Below are 21,428 nucleotides of genomic sequence, written 5' to 3' on the forward strand. Positions count from 1 at the left end.
TACTCGTCCTCCACTTCATATGAGCTATTTAAATGAAACCGTAAAATTTGTTATGACAATTCTTCGATTCTTTTAGGGAAATAATACTGAAATTGTAATCAGATCTTTGTAATACTTCCAGAAGGAATGTAGATGCTTTATTGCTAGGCTTTCTATCTTAAATTGTGTCGGATTTGTAGTAGGATTTGTGTAGGCACTCGCAGGGTGCGATTTGTAGGGGGGGATGGGGGGATTGTCCCCTCTTTTGGTTTTGATATTGTCACTTTTTCTACATGATTTTAATCATAGTTCAATGTATTACTCCATTTGATATTGTTTGGAATCTGAAACACATCCCCCCTTCTGGTTTTCTGACAAATTGCACCCTGGGCACTCGTGTTCTTCCCCCCCCCCCCCCCCACACACACACACACACACACCCACCCACACACACACACACACACACACACACAAACACACTAGTTGGCTTGTCTTATGGCCCCCTTTGGCGCATTATCCCAAACGTGACATACAGTTGTCAGACATGGAGGCATCACGAAGATTACTGAAATCAATATAGCACTACAACGTAAATTCCAAAGACCTAGATTAAACTACAGTAGGCAGTGGCGTAACACAAACACTTGGGGCCCCCCTGCAAGATACTAGAGTGGGCCCCCCAACCACGCAACCCCCCCACCCCACCCCCCGGAACGCCACAGACCCCCACCCACCCCCCACACACCACGGCCTCCTCCACTAACTTTTTCAAGTAGAGGTCAATTTTTTTCAGGGCAGTGTCCCGGTGCCCACTAGGCTACATAGGCTATTACCCATGTATATATTATTTTATTATCATAATATAATGTAGGCCTAATAATATATATTAGGCTATATATTATAGGTCTATATGTATATAAAGGTCTATGTAGGCTATGTATAGGCCTACACACACACACACACACACACACACACACACACACACACACACACACACATACAAATAAAAACACACACACAGGCCTATTCATATGAATATAAAAACCAACACTGCAATCATAAATAGGCCTACATTGGCTAAATCAATCAATCAATAAATAGTAGGCTAGGCTATTAGTGAAGTTACTTTCTCACTCATCAAATCCATTCACCGTGTAGCAAACCTGAGTTCACACATTTGAATGCCTCTCCAACAGCTCTAAGTTTGCGTGACAGCTGTAAGTTTGCGATTTGTAATGCCTACTGACCGTAATTTCAAGACACTTTACTGATCTGCAAACGTGATGCGAGAGAACAGACTCTCCACACCGGCCGTGTTGCAAACACGGACAACTTTCCAGTATCAAGGAAAACGGTGAAAGGAGTGTGGGGTTTGGGACTCTAGGGAAAGTATAAGAGATAACGATTCAGTAGGTTAGAATTATTTTGAGTAACCTTTGAATCGCACGTTTATGAATAAACGTTACGAGGCAGAAGACGTCGCCGAATCAGCTGTGCAGCAACGCACCGGTTGGTAGTTTCTCTTTTTCCGAATACTGCAAAATGTGTTGCTGACTTGTTCTTGAGTCTCCACCCCATAAAAACCAGCGTGTGGTCTCATTAGGGCTAGGCTACGATGTTATGACAGAGCTGCGTTTGAGGGAAAAGACGCACGCTGTTCTCTGTATCTTAAATTGATAACTTGTGCAATCCCATCCTACGGCGCTCGCGGACAATTAGCGAAATTGAGCGTTTTTGCGGAGGTTGTGTGCGCGGACCGTTTATTTAACGGATTTTACAATTAAAAGTTAAATCACAGAGAACATGTCAGAGAGCGTTGATTCACACGCAGCGTCCATCAGCTCAGTGTTGACGACACAGATATGGCCCTGTCTCGCGTAAAATGCCCGCCTTAAATGTCTACTCCCTCCCAGCCAGGGGCCCCCACCCGAGCAGGGCCCCCCCGCACCGCGGGGGCTGCGGGGGTATACTTTACGGCCGTGACAGTAGGCCTATACTTGTTACAGGCCTAATACCTACTAATGTTATGGTCGGTTCTATTTTTTATTTTTTATTTTATTTTTTTTATTAGAAAACAGACAAGTACAGAGACATAGAAACAGACAGGGAAACGAAACATCTACGCCAGATCGGTTCTATTTACTGTCAATGGTCCAGCCAGTATGACAGAAGGAACACGCAACCCACGTGAACACTCACCACTGAATGTCGCAATAACTTAGAATCAAGATGGCGCCCAAAGTAACATCAGTTGCACTTGTTTCGTTTTTATTTTCACTTGCTTTTTCCACAAGAGGAGCACATCTACAATTCAGTTCGGTATGAAAACCATAATGTCGAAACATTATTTTACTGTTACGTTGACTTATACCTGTGAGCAGCCACGATTCGTAGCTTACCATAAGCATCTCGTCGGGTCATCAGTAGCTGGCTAGCTAGCATCCGAGCAGGATACAGCGGATGCTATGTGGCTAACAAAACAAAGATGTTTATCATGGCACAATAGGGTAATTTTAAACCGATGTAGCGATAGACTGTAACACGACACATACATGTCAAGTTTGGACCAACTACATGTCATATGGCATAGTTTTGATTCAATAGTGCGGGAGGGTGTGTATTAATTATTAATTGGCTAAATACAAACAGATAATTCTTGTTGTGTTTAACAGGAACGCATTTTGGTGAACGTGACTACATCTTCTGAACACAATGAAAGTACACAAAATATACAGGTAAGCCACAAGCCATGACATTGTCAGCAGTCCATGCAATGTTGTCATTCTGCAAACTTGCACCTAAGACAACGTTACATCAATCTGACTTATTTTCCTTCTAGGTTATCTTAAACTTCACATTTGTGGCAAACCAGAGTTATGTCAATGAAATCCCCGTGTCGTCGGATGTAACACGGCTACCTTGCCAAGCCTTACTTTGTAAGTTGCTTATTTCTACACGTGTCTCAAGTCTTCAGGTCAGTCACTGCGGCGCCACAGTTGTAACACAGCCTTGTGTCCACATCTTTTGTTTAGTGGACAGCAGTAACGCAAGTGGCGTGAACGCGTCTGGTCCCTCCACCTCTTGTGTGATCCGCATCCTTGTCGACGAGTTGCATTTGAAGAGTGATGCTGGGGAAGAGGTACTCGTTTTGGTCCTCAACGAGGAAGTCATCGAACTGGAGGGGAGAGGGGTAAATACAAGTTTTTACTTCACAGCTCATGATAGCTCTACCATCTCCCCAGTGATTGCAGCACATTACATGCTTTTGTGTGTATCACATGATGGGATCTTTTGTGTATCACATGATGGGATATTCTAAAACAATCAGATGTGTATGTGACTTGAAGGGTAGCAAGCATCACTCAGTAGCCACAAAAATACATGACTGCAAATGAGGAAACCTTTATGCTTTCTGACATTGTTGCCTGGCAGCTTTGCTTAGCTGTCACTGTCTGTGCTGTAAAACTGTTATTGCTTAATTTAATCTCAATACGTTTTGTGTAAATGATATCTCTCCAGGTTCAACAGCAGGATGTGTGTGAGGTGAAACTCATGGTGAACGACAATGTGGAGTCCCTGACACAGTTCGCCAGCGTGTACCCAATGTCCAAGAATAAGCTGTTCTGGATCCCCCGGGAAGACGACATTGTCATCACAGACCCTTTCATTCCCAAGAAAGGTGAATAACACACAATCACGGTTGTAGTTCGAGAAAATCTCCTTTTGCAACCCAGCTTAGTAAACTAGACAAACCTTAGCAGTGAGACCCTTTTTTTGCTGGTGGCTTACACCACACTATCTGAGATAATCCATAAGAACACAAAATCTGCCCCTCAGACACAACTCTCTGTGTATATCTTGTTTTTGTTTCAATATGTGTATCGAGTTGTCAGGGAGGGCTAGGCAAGGTGACAAAGTGGCTACGCTGGCTATTTATGCACAGTTTTAGACGTCTGAATGCCAACTGTAATTCCTCCAGAGTTGTAAGTACAGATGTACTCTTACATATGTAATTACATAGTAGTATGGTTTTGACCATGCAATATCACACTGCTATTGTTGTAATAGTATCTGTAAGAGTACCTCTTATTCTTTATATAGCTCTGAATTCCGCCCACAACTTTCGGCTGTTTATGGATGGTGCAGTGCCAGGCTAATTCACCTCATGTTACAGTGTGGCTTGCCAGCCTACAATTTCAGCACAATATGGATGTGCAATGATTGGTAGAGTACATTTAAACTCTCTCAGTCTGTTCTACAATATGAAGGAATAAGAAGGAATACGATTGCCCATACTGTAGATTTTCACTCTCAGTACCAGATCTGATAATACAGGTAGTCATAATTATTACATTACAGTCAGGGCTCTAAATCAACACCAGCCAACCAGCAAAATGCTGGTGAAAATTCAGTTTGGCTGGTAGAAAAGAACATTTACTAGCCACTTTGACCCATTAGTAGGTAAGCATTTGCCTAGTAAGATTAACATCTACTAGTGATTTTGGCTGGTGCTGAAAAATGTTAATTTAGAGCCCTGATTACAGTGTATTATTATTATTATGTATTATTCCCACAGTGGTGGACCAGGACCAGGCCGTCCTCCACACCACCAGCCATTCCCCCCTGAAGCACGCCGACACCACCCAGGAGGAGACGGCCGCCCCGGGGAAGCTTCCGGAGACCCCCCTGAGGATGGACCCTGACCTGCTGTACGACGGGGGCGAGGAGAAGGAGGCCATATCCGACTACCTGCTGCCAGAGTCCCCGCTCAGAGGCTCCATGTCCTCCTACAACGTAAGGAGATTGAATTCATTCATTTATTATATCAGTTTCAGTCTGACATTTTCAGACGTGTTATCAGGAGGGAGCTGCAAGTTCTAGGAAAATGTCGACAATCAGAGGCGATGAGAAGAAGGCTGCTGCCAGTTAGTTACGTTTGTGTTGCACATGTGTGAGCCCTGGCAGCAGTGTGGGTTTGACTTGAAGCAACGATCTTCTATTAGTAAGATACTTCAGGGTCGTACTTTTCCGGGATTCATTTGAAGGTCACCGCCCCTTTAGGAGACCTTTGGAGTCTTGAGGTTGAGAATAGATGCAGTTCCCTTTGCACTGTAGATGGTGGTAGTACACTTCTTGTGCATGCCGCCACCAAACACCACAGTAAGAGAAGAAGAAGGAGGCCCCCTTAGCAGACCGATTTTGAGCACACTGCTTTGCATTGAGTGGGCGGGGGTGTGGAATATCTTTCTCTACTTAGAAAGTCTTCGCTTGAAGACTCCCCATACTCCAGGCTAATGTTATTCACTCTGAACTCTGTGCATGTCTTTGTTTGTCCAGGCCATTTGTGAGTGGGTGGAACAGTGTTCTATGCTGACTTGAAGACTCCCATTCATCCAGGCCAATGTTCTCCATTGTAAACTGTGTGTGTGTGTGTGTGTGTGTGTGTGTGTGTGTGTGTGTGTGTGTGTGTGTGTTTGTCTGGCAGGCCATGTGTGAGTGGGTGGAGCAGCTGCGTGAGCGTCTGCGGCGTTTCTGGGCAGAGTCGCTGCCCATCTTCTTCCTGGTCATGTGGGTGGTGGTGGTGGGCGTGGTCGGCTCAGCGGTCATTGTGCACGTCCTGGACCTCATCTTCCCCACCTGCGAGCATCCGTGAGTGCATTTTAAAATATTTTTAAAAATAGATTTACACAGTCTCAACCAAAAAAGGTCATACAATAATATGTTGTTGGACAGAATTTAGCTTTGATTACAACGCACATTTGGTGTTGAATTATTCAAATAAACGTATGCAATATCAGGATTTATTTCCATCTACTAACGTTTCACCAAGATCTTGTATTGATGATGGTACAGTTTTTCTTTCCTGATGGCATGGGCATATTCCACCATGACTGCCAAGATTCATTGGACTCAAATTTTGAAAGCATGGTTCAGGGAGCACGAGACATAATTTAATTTACACATGGATTAACTACCAGAGTGCTGACAGAAATCTCAGGGGGAATATTTTGGGATATACTGAACAAAGCTTTACACAGTGTTCAGACTCAATTATCAATACAAGATCTTGGTAAAAACTTAATGCAACAATGAAAGGAAACAAACCCAGACATTGCAGAAGTGTATTGAAACAATGCAACACCAAATGAATGGCATAGACAAAGCTAATGGCGCTTTTTTGGTGGCATCTTTTTTTAGCCAACCTCCATATCGATTGTATAGTATGAGAAAAGACAGAAAACAAGCTGGATAGAGAGATGGGGTAAGGTTAAGAAATGACCCTGGACCCTGGACAGTGGGCACGTGTACGGACAGGTGCCTTAGTGTGCTGCACCACAGCACCCCCATGAATACAATCCCAGCAGAAAATATGGTGCCCATTCACAAATTTCATCTTCCATGGATATCTTACCAAATTAATAAACCAATATTTCGCGGTCCGAGTAGACAAGAATCCTGTTTCTTGAAAGCATTGTTGCTTAGTAGATTGTCAAAGGAAAATTGGAACTTATTTGGCAACAATGCTGTCGAGAAACGTACCCCAGAGTTGTTTTCGCTGCCAAAGATGTCTGGTAATTCAATCCACAGCTTGTACTTGATGACACAATTGAAATGGCTTTTTTTCTATATGTGTAATAGTATTTAAAAATACATGTCTACAGATTTCTGCCATGCATCATCTCTCCAATACTGTTGTTTTTCAGGGGGGTGTTCCACTTGAACCCTGCCACCCTGATGCCCGAGGACGAGAAATGCACCTTGCTGGAAAACATCGAACTGGAGCTGGAACCAGAGCCGGAAGATTCTGCCCAAGAGAAGCAGCCTGCGTAGGGGACGGGAAGCCAGCCGCCCTCGGGCCAGGTGGCATTCGTCTCGTAAACAAAAAAGCAATGACTGTACATTCTATGGACACAGTTTGACGGTTCAACCAACACACTTGAAGCATTCTGTTAACTGCCGATCAGATCACAGGATTTTCCTAGTTGGAGTTGCCAAACGGAAACACCCGGCTGCCCGGGGCTCGTCCGTGATGGCGCATACAGCGGCCCTCATGCACACTGCGAAATTACAGTGTTTTCTGGTTAGGAATGTCTAAGAATGCATTGTAATGGATGCAATTGTAATTGCGCATGCATGCTGTGCAAACTGCCGCTGTATGCTCCATCCTGAACGGGGCCAATACCCTACCCTGATATACAGAGAGCGTTTGTTATTGGCCATCAGGAAATCCTGTGTTCTGGTTGCAAATGGAGAGTTGGAAATGCTTCAAGTCTGTTTTACTGAATAGAATGGAACCGTGGTGTCTATTCCGATATACAGTCACTGAAAAAAGAAACAGTGTTTCTCAATCCAGACACCCGGAACCACACAAGCACTGCATGGTGTTTTTTTTGCGTTCTGTTTTCTGTTCTTTCTTTTTGGGACTCCCTCCTCCAAGCACTAATACAGTTGACTCAAATCAGGTCAACGCAAAGACTCTTGATGTTTTGGATCAGGTTTTTTTTGCATGGAGACCAAGAGTTAATTATTATAAAATAAGGTTGGAGTTCCCAGAGGTTGGTGTGGTGGAGGGATTGAGAATCACTGGACCAGTGGGAAACCAATGACTTTGTTGTAGCACTTTATAAAATGCATTATGTATAGATAAGAGTTTTCATCACTTGTTTTGTTGGCAGGATGTATAGTGGATCCTCATTATTACATTAGATTCAGACACCCCAAAAGGAACCTTTTCATTGGTCCCTTACTGGCGGCAAGTTTCTTTTGGTTTGTTTGTTTTTGTATTTTACATTACATTAGTATTTTCTAATCGGGCAACAATGTTTCCCTGACAGTCGGCAGTGAAAATCCTCAGAGAACCTTATTGCAGCTAACCGACATCATCATAGGTCATTTTTATTATGATATACAACCATTCAACTTGAAAGATTGTTCAGAACAATCCGTGAAAATAAAAGATGACTTGCTTGAAAAGTATTCAAATACTTTCAGGTAAATAAGCCGTAAAGGTTAGGATATCTTGCATGCTGTTTCATCTCCTCCAAAAGTTGTAAAACTGCAATGTAGATGATCATTTCCCTGGCTGCTCAAACTCGATGGAGAGTAAACCGTATTGGTGTTGCCACTTTTTAAAAAAGCAAACACCTCGGCTGATCGTAGTATTTTTTGAATGGCTATAGAAGCTATTGTATATAGCTGCTGGCACAAAGACAAAAAAACACTTGAGTCCCAATCAAGCCATACTGGAACATTTCATTTGCTTCACATTGGAGAAGGAAGTTCTGTGCCCCTAAATATTTGGATCCCTCATATTTCATAACTTAAGGCTTTTAAAGACTTTTCCCCTTGCAAGGCCCTTGTAGAATGCGAGTACGATGTTGTGGAGAAAGGTGGATTGTGAATTTTGATTGTTACTTCTCTGTGCCTACATGAAATGGTGTTTGTAGCATGGTGAATAAGAATTCAGTACCGAGAGCTGTTCTGAAATGTGTCACATGAAGTTACTGATAGATCCATGAATAGTTGGACAATATTTTTTAAAATTATGGTTTCCGTGTCCTGCCAAAAAAAAAAGATGTGAAACCCTTTGACTCTATTTTAGTGGGTTGAACAAAAAGACTGCATAACAATGGCAGAAGCTTAACATTTCACATTGTTCACATTGACTCTTTGGTCGAACACAGTCTGACTTCTTGAACTGAGCCTTTATGTTCTTCAGGCCCATGAGTGGCCTGCACTTTGCAGTAACATTTCTGTATTTATTCTACAGTCTCTGGTGGTATGGTGAACTTGTTAATGGATAGACCTAGCTCAATGGGAGTGTTGTTCATTTGGTCGACTGTTGTTGAGGGGTTCTTGTGATCTTTCACCTCTGTGTGTGTGTCTTTTGGCATCTCTGCTTTCTTTCTAAGGATAAACTAATTGTATATTTTGCTACTCTTAATAATTGTAGCCAAGTTTATTTTCTGTGTCTCCCCCCTAAGGATGCATTAATGCCTTTCACCACATGTACCATTAACAGCAAAATCATCCAAAGACAAGCATGTGACCTCAAATGGTCTTTAATCTACTCATTTGCTAATTACATTTAATACACTGCCCTTACCTGCCCAAGGAAATAGTTTTAGTCTTTTTGGTTCCTCTAAAGAGGGTAGAGCGTGTTAAGGAATTGAATCTCTTGATATATAACTTTAACTAAAAAACCCTCAAAACTAAGTCGAAAGTCCGAGGCCATGCCCAAGTCCATTTCAGATTTAGAATTTGAAACATGCAAAATAAATAAATAATAAAAACAAACCTTGTTATATAAGGACCTAACTGAACATCTTTGCAGGTTGCTTGGGACCTAACCCCAATTCCCTGCTTCTTCGTCAATGGAATCATTAGTGTTTGTTAACATGCATTGCTGAATTGCCACTATATGAAATGCATCATAACACTTGCGGTGCTATGAGATGTATTGGTGATCTGTGCATGTCCCACCTCAAATGACAATTCACGAGAGGCGTTTTATACGTAGATCGTCATCACTGATGTCAACCTTAAGCTGAAAAATATTATGCTATGCTAAGTTCAGGAACTCAAAACAACAGGATCACGTTGATTTCCCCATGTTTTGCATTGTGGTGTACACAAGAAGATTTGATATGCAAGGGATTGCTTAGTATTTCAATTTAATTTCAAGTTTCTTATGTTGAAGTTTATTGACTATCGTTACATGAGTGTATTGTGAAGTTTGTTTTTATTTTAATTGTTTGTTATGTTTTGAATATCAATTAAAACAATGAATATTAATTAAAACAATAGATGATCTATTTAATGCAAGTCATGAGTTTGTAGTTGCCTACTACAGTAGTTGCATCTCCCTGGTCTATGCGTAATGGCTAATCACGCTCTGATGTTATTTGCCGGTGATTATCAGGCTCCTATTGGGTGTCGGATTGTGTCTTTGCACTTCAAGGGGGGTATTCCAGAAGCTGGTTCAGTGGGTTATGTTAACCTTGAGGTAGTGGTAAATCATCTCATAAAAAAGCCTGGGATCCTCACATACATTACTGAATAGGTCGTACAGGCTCTTTTTGCAGGTTTACCCCCTTCCTGTAGGAGAACTTCAGCAGACTTGTCAGTCACTTAACCATGTTCCTGGAATATCCCCCAGGTCAGGAGAGGTAGGGTATCCCATCAAGTAGGTGTGGCTGCCAATTTACTGGGTATATGAATTCAGGTGGTTATGTCAGGTGGATCTCCCAACAAAAAAGGCTTCATTCTGTTCTATCCAAGGCCTCCTAGACACATGTGAATATTTTTTTTTTTTTATAAACGACTACTTTTTAATCCGCTCTTATTTTTAAAATCTCACTTACACAACATTGGGATAAAAAAGGCAATTGTTAACCAACACAAATTGGTGTGGAATATGGAATCGCTCATCATGGAACTGGCTTTTCACTTGGAAAACGTATTACCATTCAATTATGCATTTCCCTTGCACTTTTCTTGTTCATATATTCCAATTTGGTTTGCTTTTCAAATTCTTCTTAAAATCTGTTGTAGAAAGCCAAAATTCTGCTTATGTGTAGATAGACAACAGACCCGGGCAGATTTTAAAAAGTACAGCACGCGTTTACAGAAATATGTACCATAAACTGGTTTTAAGCAAAGCCATGGAGCTCTTTCATGAAGAGAGTTATAACACAGTCGTTGAGTTAACATATGTGGGTTAAGTCTCAACCACATATTTGGAATGCTCCACCTTCTGGCCTCATGTTTACATGTCACATGGGACTGTGACATTAATTTGAAATACCTTTTCAGATGGCAAATGGCACTTCAAGTATGTTAAGTCGAGCAGCTTATTGACAGGACCTATTCCACCCGTAAATGGTGTGGTTTGAAATAAATAAGAGGAAAAAAGCTCCTTTAACAACCATGCGCAGTCATTTAGTGCTTCTATGGTGCCTTGATCACTTTACTTTCCCTGTAGTGTATTTGTGTATGCAATGGAAGCATGATGTAAGCATGTTTTTGGTGTTCTCCATGAAAAACGGTTGTCAACTTGGAATTCTGTACAATAAAGTTGCTATTGTTTGCAGATCGTTTCTTGTGCTTCTGTTGTGGCTCTTCTTAACTGTATCTCCATTACAGTCAGAAAATGGCAGGGTGCTGTGCTCTACGTTTCTATCAACAAACTTTATTTCATTTCATTTAGATTATGATTGTCCAATCTTTAACAACTATGAGCTTCTAGAAACCTTGCATACATCAACTGTGCTTAAAAAATAAGTAGTGCACACAATAACAGTGAAGGCCCATCATTAGGTAGTGTGGCTTGTGACTGACCTTTCTGAGGAGCCTGTAATCCTCATGGTAGTAATGATGATACAAAGGGTTAACTATGAGCAATGTTGCCAGGCAACATCATGTTTGGCTTTTTTTTGATGGAATGGTTGAAAAAAAGTTATCAGCTGCTCAAACAAGTTCTGCTGATAAACATGTTATGCGATATACGTCTCATTTCGTCATTACCTAGACACATTGCTCAAAAGTTTCCCTGTGCATCTTCACCTTAACTCTCTGACGGTCTTGGTGCTTTGGCAAGAGAATTTGTAACGTTGATCTTTGCAAAGGGAACAACCACCATATTTAGAGTGGCGTGCTTCGATGGTGCCCACTGCCCACCCTCAACAATCAATGATAACGGAATGGGCAACTTCCTGTAGAAGAAATACGTTAGTCAGCGTTACGCTATTTATGATGTCTTGCATATCCAGTCAAACTTTCATACGGCTGTTCAGATGATCAGCTGACATTCAGTGCATCTCTGGTCCCGCATCCGACTGGGTTTTACTTCATATCTAATGAAAAAGTGCTTTTTTAAAAACTATGTGATCTGCCCAACATATTGGTCCATAGTTATATTACATCCCTAAAAAGCAACTGAGCAATCTGGATATTGGTCCTTCATTGGCCTTGCTGGAAAAAGAATGCATTGTTGGGAAGGGCACAAAGTGGCACAAAGTGGCAAAACGTCCATTATCTTTCCTTTTCATGATAACTTAAAATAGAGTTTCAAGTCCACCAACTTAAAAGGTTGCATAGCTTGTGCAGTTGGGTTTCTGAGTATTGTAGTGCGCCTCAGTCACACCCCTCCATGGGTCCCAAAATTGAGAGAGAAGTTTAAAAGAAAAAACAAAATAAATGGGAGTCAAAAGCAGAAACCTTTTTGGCTCTCTCAAGCTAAATCCAAAAGTATTGGTGAGTAGTTGCACGTTTTTTGCAAGTGAGTGGAAACCATTTTCTCAAACTTGCGTCCCTTCCATGGTCCTAAAAATTCTCATGCCTTGTTGTCCACCTGGGTAAAGTCAGCTTAAAACTGGAAATTCCTGTAACATTCAAAATAGCTTACAGACACGATGCAGCTGTCAGACCATCTTTGAAACATAAGACGAATGTCCAATATAAAAACTGCCTTTACTCAGGCCGGCAAGGTTCGAGGAGCAGAGGAAAGGACGCGAGTTTGCGGGAGATCATTTTACACCCGCTGTGTGCGGTGGCGGCCCCGTGTCCAGCTGTTAGCACGAGCCAAACTCTGCGATCCACTTTTCGTACTTCTCCAGGTCGGAGGCGGAGACGGACTTGGAGACCTTACGCAGGGCAGCCAGGAAGTCCTCCATGGTGGTGGGCATGTGCATCTCGTCTCGGGAGATGTTGCGGATCTCCTCAGGCGTCAGGCCCTCGATGCGGCGCCTCATCGCCATCAGAGACGCGTCCCTGAGTGAAGATGTGCACGTCAATTAAGCCAAATTCAGAGGTCAAAGGCTAAGGAAACAATTTTAAAAAGCAAAACTAAAAATCTAATCAAGAATGCATCCCTATATGAAGATGTGGATGTCAGTTAGTCAAGACAAATGCCAAGACAAATTAAGAGAATAAAAGGCGAAAGACCTCATAAAAAGCCATAAATATAAAAGGATAGGTGCCATGTTCGCCTTTTTTGCATGGACCAATTCTGGGTGCCACCATCTTGGGCAGGTATCCTGATATTTCTCAGATATATTATCACCTCCTCCACATATATTATGATATATGATAACATGCATATTTGTCACCAGTTGATGGCAGGAATATACCGGCTGAACATGACAGCAATCTGACTTGAGCCACATGTTCCAATATGCAAGCAAGATAATATGCAATATACCAATATACAGCAAGATGCCTCACCTGCACACATTGGTGATGTCAGCCCCAGAGTATCCCTCCATGTGTTCCGCAATCTTGTCCATGTCCACGTCATTGGCTATCTCCAACTCCTTCAGGTTAATCTTCAACAGGTCCACTCTTCCCTTGGCTGAGGGCACAAATATTAATGTTATGTAACCTTGATAAGACAGGTAAAACATTTGTTTCATTGGCATTGCTATGTACTAAAGATGCCACTGTTTTTGTACTGCAAAGTCTTATTATATTTCAGAGTAGTTAGTGTTAATAGTTGTTCAGTGTAGCAGATGTAACCATTTCAGATCTTTTTCTGTTAACCCGCGAATACACTGGCGAGGACAAGATTAAGCGACAGAGAATCGCTGGACTGTGCAGCAAGAGCGATACGAGCGATAGAAGCGACATAGTATCTCCGTTAAAACCAGAATGCAAGTATTCCAATATTCCCATTGGCTGTGGCGGCTGTCGCAGAACTGCATCACAGCTCATTTGCATAATATTCGCTGTAGCCTAACTACGAACTCTTGCTCAAATCCCCTCTAGTCATCCAAATCACTTTTGTCTCTTCTGTCATCAGCGACTCAATACAAAGTCAATTACTTCCGTCACTGGAAGCGCTCAAGTCGTGTCATATCTATCTGTGCCTTTGCACTACACAACTACGTCATTTGCCTTTTCTCCTCGATTATCCAGTATGCTACTATAGATGGCCTAACCAGGGACTGGGGTTGCAAATTCGCCATCTGGCTAGACACCTCTTATGTACCACAAACACACATGACATTGGGATTGACTGTAGTAATGTTCACTCACTGCATTGTCCATGACAAATAAATGACATCATTAAATGAAATAAAAACAAATAATATTAACCAATGGATGCGTGCGTGCGTGTACCTGAGGGCAGTGGGATGTAGATCCTCTTCTCTAAGCGGCGGCGTAGGGCTTCGTCAATGTCCCACGGGAAGTTGGTGGCAGCCAGCACCATCACCATTTTAGAGGGGTCGTATTCCACTGCACCCGCACCACCAACACCTGCAGAGAAAACACACCTCGTCTATTCATTACACTACACCTAGTAGATGCCTTTATGCAAAAAAAGAGGAAACATACAGCAATAAAGCCTACAAAAGTGTATAGCAATATAAAGTAATAGAGAAATGGATAGTGTGGAGATAAAAACTATGAAATACGTCAAAGCTTTTCCGATTCCATTTATGCTCAATCTATTTTGTATGTTATAGGAAGATGACGGGATAAGCAGACATACCGTCCATCTGAACTAGCAGTTCGGCCTTGACCCTGCGACTGGCTTCATGCTCCTCGGAGGTTCCTCGACGGCTGCATATCGAGTCGATTTCATCAATAAATATGGTGGTGGGAGCGTAGAACCGAGCCTAAAGGCAGAATAATAGCAATACTAAATGTTTTCATAACATGCTTTGTACATGGAAGACAAAAGTTTTTAACGGCTTCATAGATATAAAACGCAAAAGGTAAAAGTCAAAGTAGTTCTTCCCGTCCCTTTCTGTTGCTTGTGACCTCTTGCCTTGGTGTCTGGAGAAAACGATCAAATTGCCCCTCGGTCAACCTAAGCAGAGCGACTTTCCGGGGGCTTTTACCCATTCAACATCACGATTGCAAATCAGACAATGAGTTTCTAAATTGTGCTTTTCTGAAGATATTGAATGATACTTTGATCATCAATGAATGATGTTGGGCCTTGCATCGCGAGGCCACAAGCAACAAGACTGGGAGAAACTAGTTTGATTTTCAGCCGGGATGTGACGTTCAGTCTTTGGTACGGGGTTCCCATCTTCACACTATCAGCAAAGATGTCAATAATTTGACCGCCACCTACAGGATCCTTTGCATACCCCTTTGCAATGTCCAGTCAAACAACAACAAAGACACAGATTCTCAAATTGACCCATTCGTTCCAGTAGACTAGAGTAGTCAACGAGAGTAGTCATCTAGTGTTCTACATCTATGGAACTTAACAACATGGCAAAGTGTATTAAAACAGGAGCACACCAGTGGTCTAAGAAACAGTGTCATATATGATACTTCTTCCTCAGCAAAGGAAACTAATGAGTGGGACTCACACACACACACACACACACACACACACACACACACACACACACACACACTCACACACACACACACACACCATTTACACTTGGGTCATCACTAACACCTTACTTCTAATAGAGCAAAACTTGTGCTGCATCATAACGCAAGTGAACCCACCCGCTACAAATTTACGACCCAACTGCAGCCGTGACAGTCAGGGAACTAAATGAACGGTTAGAATGAAATGGAAAAAAAACATCTTTGCGTTCTTGTACCATTTCAAACAGCAGTCGCACCAGCTTCTCAGATTCCCCTCGGTACTTGGAGGTGAGGGTGGACGAGGACACATTGAAGAAAGTGGTTCTGCATTCGGTGGCGACGGCTTTGGCCAGTAGCGTTTTCCCCGTCCCCGGTGGCCCCACCATTAGCACTCCCTTACAGAGGTGGAGAGTAAACACACACACACACACATTTTTTTTTAGCAAAACGAAACTTTTTTCCCCAGCAATCTGAGTGGGAGGGAAATGCAAAGTAGGTTAGAGATGCAAACCGAAGCTGCTTACAATATTACAACGAAGACATCAGCTGGTTCACCTGGGTAACATGCAAACACATGGCGAAAGGTACACAACGCGGTATGAACGACAGTCGTTCACTGTTAAGCACTTTGGTTCTGGACGCAAGGGGTCAGAACAGGCACTAGGACCGTTCAAGACAGTCTGAAAACATATGTGCTATTCTTTAGCCTAGTTATGTACTGTATGTGTGTAGGGCCATACATGTACAGGACAGCCAGGCATTCAGTGTTTAGTTTGCATTTAGAGATGTTATTATACCGCAAGTGGCAGTTCAGATAATGAATTAGCTGTTACCTTCCATGGCCTTCGAATTCCCTTAAAAAAGTCTGGCATCCACATGGGCAGGACAACAGCTTCTTTCAAGAGTTTCTTGGCCTCCTCTAGGTCTGCAATGTCATCCCTGTGTCAAAAATAAGTGCTTCAGAACATTTTATGATACAGAAAATACATTTTGTTGTTTACTTATTTTTTCATGCAGGAGTCTTATCCAGGAAAATACTTGAAATTCTCGAATTACTGTACAGCCATTTTGCAGTTGGAGCTCTGTTTACATTCCATACACTCTACCACTGTGCCCAAACAATTCTCTATTTACATTCATTCCATTTACTGTTATATACTCTTACAATTCCATATATGGTTTGTGGAACTGTACCATTTAACGTTGGGATTTTGAGATATAATGTCTCTTTCCAAGGCTTCTATCAGATCCTTATCTTCCCCTCCCCTGTCAAACTTCTTCACTTCAGTATTGGCGACGTCCGCTTTGCTCTGTGGGTAATGGGAGAGGGACAAAAGGGAGGCATTTGTTTACTCGTCATCTGTGAGGCCTACTGCCGGTCAGGGAAAACTGGATGGACAGGTTTTTCACTGTTTATGCAGCGACAAAAGAAATATGTGTCCGATAGACCAAAAAACATTTATTGAGGAGATTTGTGCTTCTGTTTATAAAATATGTGAGGACACAGGTTATGGAACCCTGGAACCACCAAAATCGTGCCAATGCTTTTACCTGATGAATAATAAAATACAATTCATACTGAAGACGTTAAACTCGATATGGTATTGCATCGTCAGTTAAAAGGAGAGAGAAAGTCCCCACTGTACCGTTTTTGGGTCTAGTTTTGTATACAAGCTAATGCGCAGAAAATTTTCTGTACCAGGGTTAGCAACATAGTGGTTACATCTGTGGTTTTTGGGCAGGAAGCTGCAAAACAAACACCAATATAGACAATACCCGTCCTACTATTGGCACTACAATGTTTTGCACCACCTGGTCATCTTCTGCGTTGTACAAATGTTTGCTCTGTGTTGTGTAACAGTGCCCGTATCTTGTTACTTGATACGTATTTTTCAGAACAGGAACCTACTAGATTTTTTTTGTATTGAGACAGGGCTGTTTTACTGTAACTTTTGTTGCTTTTCTTAAACATTTTCTTGTATGTGGGTATGTGTGCATGTGTTTAGAGGAGAGACAGGCTATATGTTTACATGTTTTGGGCCAATTCTTGCATGTCAATTGTTTTTTGTTTATCTAATGTGTTGATGTATGCTTTTCGTGTACACTCTCAGACTCTCTAAGCCTCAAAACAAATTCCTCTGTAGAAGAGACAATAAAGGCTCATCCTATCCTAGAGGATATAAAAATGTTTTTTGTGCATCACCTTGTCATCTTTGACCTTGCTGCTTCCGTTGTCCTTCTTCTCCTTGGCCCTGGCGGCTTTGGGCCGGTCGCCGTTGACGCCGCGAGGTGACAGGTGGTGCTGTGGCCGGGGGCCGGCACTCTGGCGCTTGTTGTGCGGTTTGTTGTCCTTGTAGAGCGCTGGACTTCTCCTCACGGGGATAGGGGAGGACCTTTATTGGGGATTAATGACATAATATGAGAATGCCTGAGACCCACAGTTGCAGAAATGTGACATTTATTTAGAGCTGCGTGGCAGTGCCGCTGACTGAGTTGAACAGAAATGACATGTGTTTTCAGTCATAAAAAAAGATTTCTGGGGAGGAAAATATCACACTCCAAAGTCAAACGATGTAGCTACTGGCCTCCCAGCAGTCTTTTCTGGACCAATTTTAGCGATGTAAAAGTACAGCAATTATTTGATCTGAAATAATTTGTTATTGCAGTCTTTGTACAGTGGTTAGCTCCTCCTCCTAGGGAATGGATTGGAGAGGACCTTATTGGGATTATGACATAACAACCTTCTTTCAAATCATTTACAACAACATGGTAGATGGTGGGGAAACACCACCAACTTTGCTATGGCTAAGATGATGTAATTGAGTCTTGTACAGGACATTAGTAGGGCATATTCGCTACAGTGTACTGGGAAGGCCCGACAAGGCGGCAACAATAGAAAAGGGGTCGAGAGAGAGGGAGAGAGAGGGAGAGAGAGGGAGAGCGAGAGCGAGAGAAACAAATCAATTACACACACCATTAGAGATAATCCAGCTCACATGACTCAACCTTGAGGGCATTTCCTTTGAACCAAAAGCAATTTAATGCTCAAGGCTTTGCTTTCCTATGAAGTCCCGCTGGCTATTCCACATGCCCCCTCAAACTACCCTACAGCAATAATAGAGCCTCCTAAATGATTACTGGGAGAGGGCAATAGTTTACGAATACAAGAAAAAGTTATCTATTCAGCTACAAACAAAGTCAAAAAGGTTTCTAGATAAATGTTGAGGACATCTTGTGTAGTTGTATGACAGACAGCATTTTACCTTCTCTCCACTTGGACTGGCCAAATGTCATTATCTTCATTAGAGTTGGTGGGCTTCGTGGGGGCGGTGCCCATCTGAAAGCTCTCTAAAGTAGTTATGATGTCTTGCACGTGTTTGTTTTCTTCGTGTATTTCTTGCCACACCTGCAAAAACAGCAGCAGATGTTGCAAGTGTTGTTGTTGTTTTAAAGTGACACCAAACAAGTCTGATAAACTGTGGTGTGAAAAGATGGAAAAAGTACCTGTCGCCATTTATTCTGCAATTCGCTGTCCTTCCCAGAATAAAGATTCTTCCTGATTTGCTCGAGAACCCCTTGATAGCAAACTGCAGCGGAACTGTAATTCCCAAGCAAGGCATACTCCCGTGCGAGTTTGACATTTTCACTTATCTCGAACAAGCTCATCCTGTTACAGCAAAGAGAGAGACGATCGTGTGTTGTAAAAGTACAGATACGTGAAACACAAAAGCAAACCATTGCCTATAAACAGCTAGCTACTAATGGTAGCGTTCAGTTGTTTTGGCCTCTTTGGCCAAATGATGTTAGCAACGTCATCATGGAATGTTCGCCAATCTAGCTCGTTCACAAAGTTTGCTGCTTGTCTAATTTTAGTTAGGATGTAAAACGGACAACATCTGAGGCATTCACTGGAAAGAAAGAAATCCCGATAATACATTTGACAAACATTTCAACCTGTTGCTTGTCCTTGTTAAATCATGCGGTTACGCGGAAGAATGAAGGAATACTGGCTAACTTTGAAGCTATAGCTAGTTATTCGTAGACCACTTTTTAAAACTTACTTTTGGTTGTGCCGCAATGCGTTATCCGGTAGACCTTTCAAAGGAGCAAACAGTTTCATTTAAATGGCTCGCTGACAAAGTGATGCAGTACAGAAATTTCTGCCGTCGCCTATTCCTACTTCTCCACCAAAACACCTCGATGGGTGCACCCGCTCCTGAAGGTTTGAAGGCAAAACGGGCGTCACATCCTGTTGGATAACGCCTGCAATTTATTCCGAAACTATGGGGCGCATTCACTATTGATTAACAAAACTGGACAACCCCTTGTCAAAATTCACAAACAAAAACGGCAAACGTGTGTACACTAGGCCTTATTGTGTAAAGTGCCATTATAAAATAGCCAATGTTGTGTCCATTTTTAGAAGCCATAGGCAAGCGCATAGACTCAACTTTTACGCACACTATATTTACGAGACGCAGTAGAACTAGTAGGCCACAATTTCAATAAACATGGGTGTTGATGACTTTCTGCAGCTGTGCTTACCAGCTGCATTGGGAGCTGCGCATCTACGCGCGCGCGCCCACGCACTGCTTCTCTCTAGAGGAGCATTGAGACAGCCAAATAGATTTTCGTTGTGATGGAGGTAGGGGACCTTACAACTATTTTTTACAGACACTCAGTTATATTCAATTATTACATCCCACAAGATCTTAGAATATTACAGAAACGTTGAAGATTTCCATTTTTCAGTCTTCTCAAAAGAGCCCAAAAACGTCTGGGTCATGACTATGACCTCGGTTCCCTTAGCAGGGACCAGATCTAACACATGGGACGTGACGTATGCACGGATCCAATCGAAGCACTTTCTACTCACGCCGAATGGCTGAGAGGCTGTCAGTCATCCCCTGGGCCCGCCCTTAGGGCATAAATAGCTGGGTATGACGCAGCCTCGGCCTCTTTCAATACTGAGCATTATGCCCAGCAAGGCACTGTAATCGCAACGCAGTGTTAGATCTGGTCCCTGCTAAGGGAACCGAGGTCATAGTCATGACCCAGACGTTCCCTATCGCAGTGGACTGCGATCTAACACATGGGACCGTATCCCATCACGCGTGAATTACAGTGGAGGCCTAAGCACCCACCTTATGGGCTTATTATTAATAGAGGTAAATGCAGGGATAATATGTGGTGATTAAGCACATTAGAGACCAACATGTTATGCATTTGTTACACTTCCAAAAAGGGCTGTAAATCTGGGTAATCACAGGTTCACTGCTCCCAGAACACCCTGCAGAAAACTAGGCTCACTCACATCTAACATGTAATAACGAATGAATGTGTGATGAGAATTCCAACTGGCTGCTCTGCATATCTCTTCTATGGAGACACCCTTCAGTAGGGCCCAAGAAGAAGAGACTCCTCGAGTCGAATGAGCGCGCAGTCCCTCTGGAGCTTCCAGAGACTGGCTGCTGTAAGCCAGCTCAATGGTTTCCACTATCCAGCGTGATAGGCTTGGTTTTGACAGTGGCCTACCCTTAGCCTGAGTGCCAAAACACACAAATAACTGATCAGACTGCCTGAAAGACCTGGTGCGCTCCACATAGCAACGCAGAGCCCGCACCGGGCACAGTTTGTTCAACTGCTCCTCCTCTGCTGATGCAAAGGGAGGAGGTGAGAAACTGACTAACTCAATGACTTGATTACGGAAGGGAGTAGATACTACCTTGGGCGTGTATGCGGCATTTGGACGCATAATGACCTTATCACCTGCTCCGGAGAACTGCATACAAGTCGAGCTCACTGAGAGAGTTTGAATATCCCTTATGCGTTTTGCTGACACCAGGGCCAGCAAGAAAGCCGTCTTTAGGGAAACAAGCTTCATGTCCACCTCACTCAGGGGCTCAAAGGGAGGCCCAGTAAGAGCACGTAACACTACTAACAGATCCCATGAGGGCACCAGCTGTTTGTGAGGGGCCCTGAGCCGTCTCACCCCAGCCATAAATCGTGACACCAGAGGGTGGTTACCAGGTGTTGCACCACCTATGCCCACATGACAAGCAGAGATAGCTGCCACATACACCTTTAGTGTAGAGGCAGCCTTACCATCATCA

At 42.8% G+C, this 21,428-nt stretch overlaps 2 protein-coding genes across 2 annotated transcripts; one reads left to right on the forward strand and one right to left on the reverse strand.

Moving 5' to 3' along the window:
• The first annotated feature begins 2,175 nt into the window (after nt 1–2,175).
• On the forward strand, nt 2,176–11,071 carry ginm1 (glycoprotein integral membrane 1). Its single transcript, XM_063222856.1, has 8 exons — nt 2,176–2,298; nt 2,652–2,714; nt 2,819–2,915; nt 3,012–3,169; nt 3,499–3,658; nt 4,556–4,773; nt 5,465–5,628; nt 6,684–11,071. The coding sequence occupies exons 1-8, from the start codon at nt 2,209–2,211 to the stop codon at nt 6,808–6,810; spliced, it is 1,077 nt and encodes a 358-aa protein (XP_063078926.1). The 5' UTR covers nt 2,176–2,208; the 3' UTR covers nt 6,811–11,071.
• Nucleotides 11,072–11,150: 79 nt separating this feature from the next.
• Nucleotides 11,151–19,617, reverse strand: katna1 (katanin p60 (ATPase containing) subunit A 1). Its single transcript, XM_063222855.1, has 11 exons — nt 19,377–19,617; nt 18,820–18,982; nt 18,579–18,721; nt 17,519–17,708; nt 16,510–16,625; nt 16,149–16,254; nt 15,552–15,710; nt 14,471–14,597; nt 14,098–14,235; nt 13,204–13,330; nt 11,151–12,750 (listed from the first exon to the last, which is right to left on the reverse strand). The coding sequence occupies exons 1-11, from the start codon at nt 19,433–19,435 to the stop codon at nt 12,552–12,554; spliced, it is 1,527 nt and encodes a 508-aa protein (XP_063078925.1). The 5' UTR covers nt 19,436–19,617; the 3' UTR covers nt 11,151–12,551.
• Nucleotides 19,618–21,428: the final 1,811 nt, after the last annotated feature.

The sequence above is a fragment of the Engraulis encrasicolus genome, chromosome 18, assembly GCF_034702125.1.
Source record: "Engraulis encrasicolus isolate BLACKSEA-1 chromosome 18, IST_EnEncr_1.0, whole genome shotgun sequence".
Classification (NCBI taxonomy): domain Eukaryota; kingdom Metazoa; phylum Chordata; class Actinopteri; order Clupeiformes; family Engraulidae; genus Engraulis; species Engraulis encrasicolus.

Excerpts from the sequence above, each read along its gene's own strand:
- ginm1 (XM_063222856.1), top strand. The coding sequence starts at position 2,209 with ATGGCGCCCAAAGTAACATCAGTTGCACTTGTTTCGTTTTTATTTTCA. Across the intron at positions 2,299-2,651 it reads CACATCTACAATTCAGTTCG|GAACGCATTTTGGTGAACGT; the intron begins GTATGAAAACCA and ends TGTGTTTAACAG. Across the intron at positions 3,170-3,498 it reads TCGAACTGGAGGGGAGAGGG|GTTCAACAGCAGGATGTGTG; the intron begins GTAAATACAAGT and ends ATATCTCTCCAG.
- katna1 (XM_063222855.1), bottom strand. The coding sequence starts at position 19,435 with ATGAAACTGTTTGCTCCTTTGAAAGGTCTACCGGATAACGCATTGCGG. Across the intron at positions 16,255-16,509 it reads CAAAATCCCAACGTTAAATG|GGATGACATTGCAGACCTAG; the intron begins GTACAGTTCCAC and ends TTTTTGACACAG. Across the intron at positions 13,331-14,097 it reads CTACATCCCACTGCCCTCAG|CCAAGGGAAGAGTGGACCTG; the intron begins GTACACGCACGC and ends TTGTGCCCTCAG.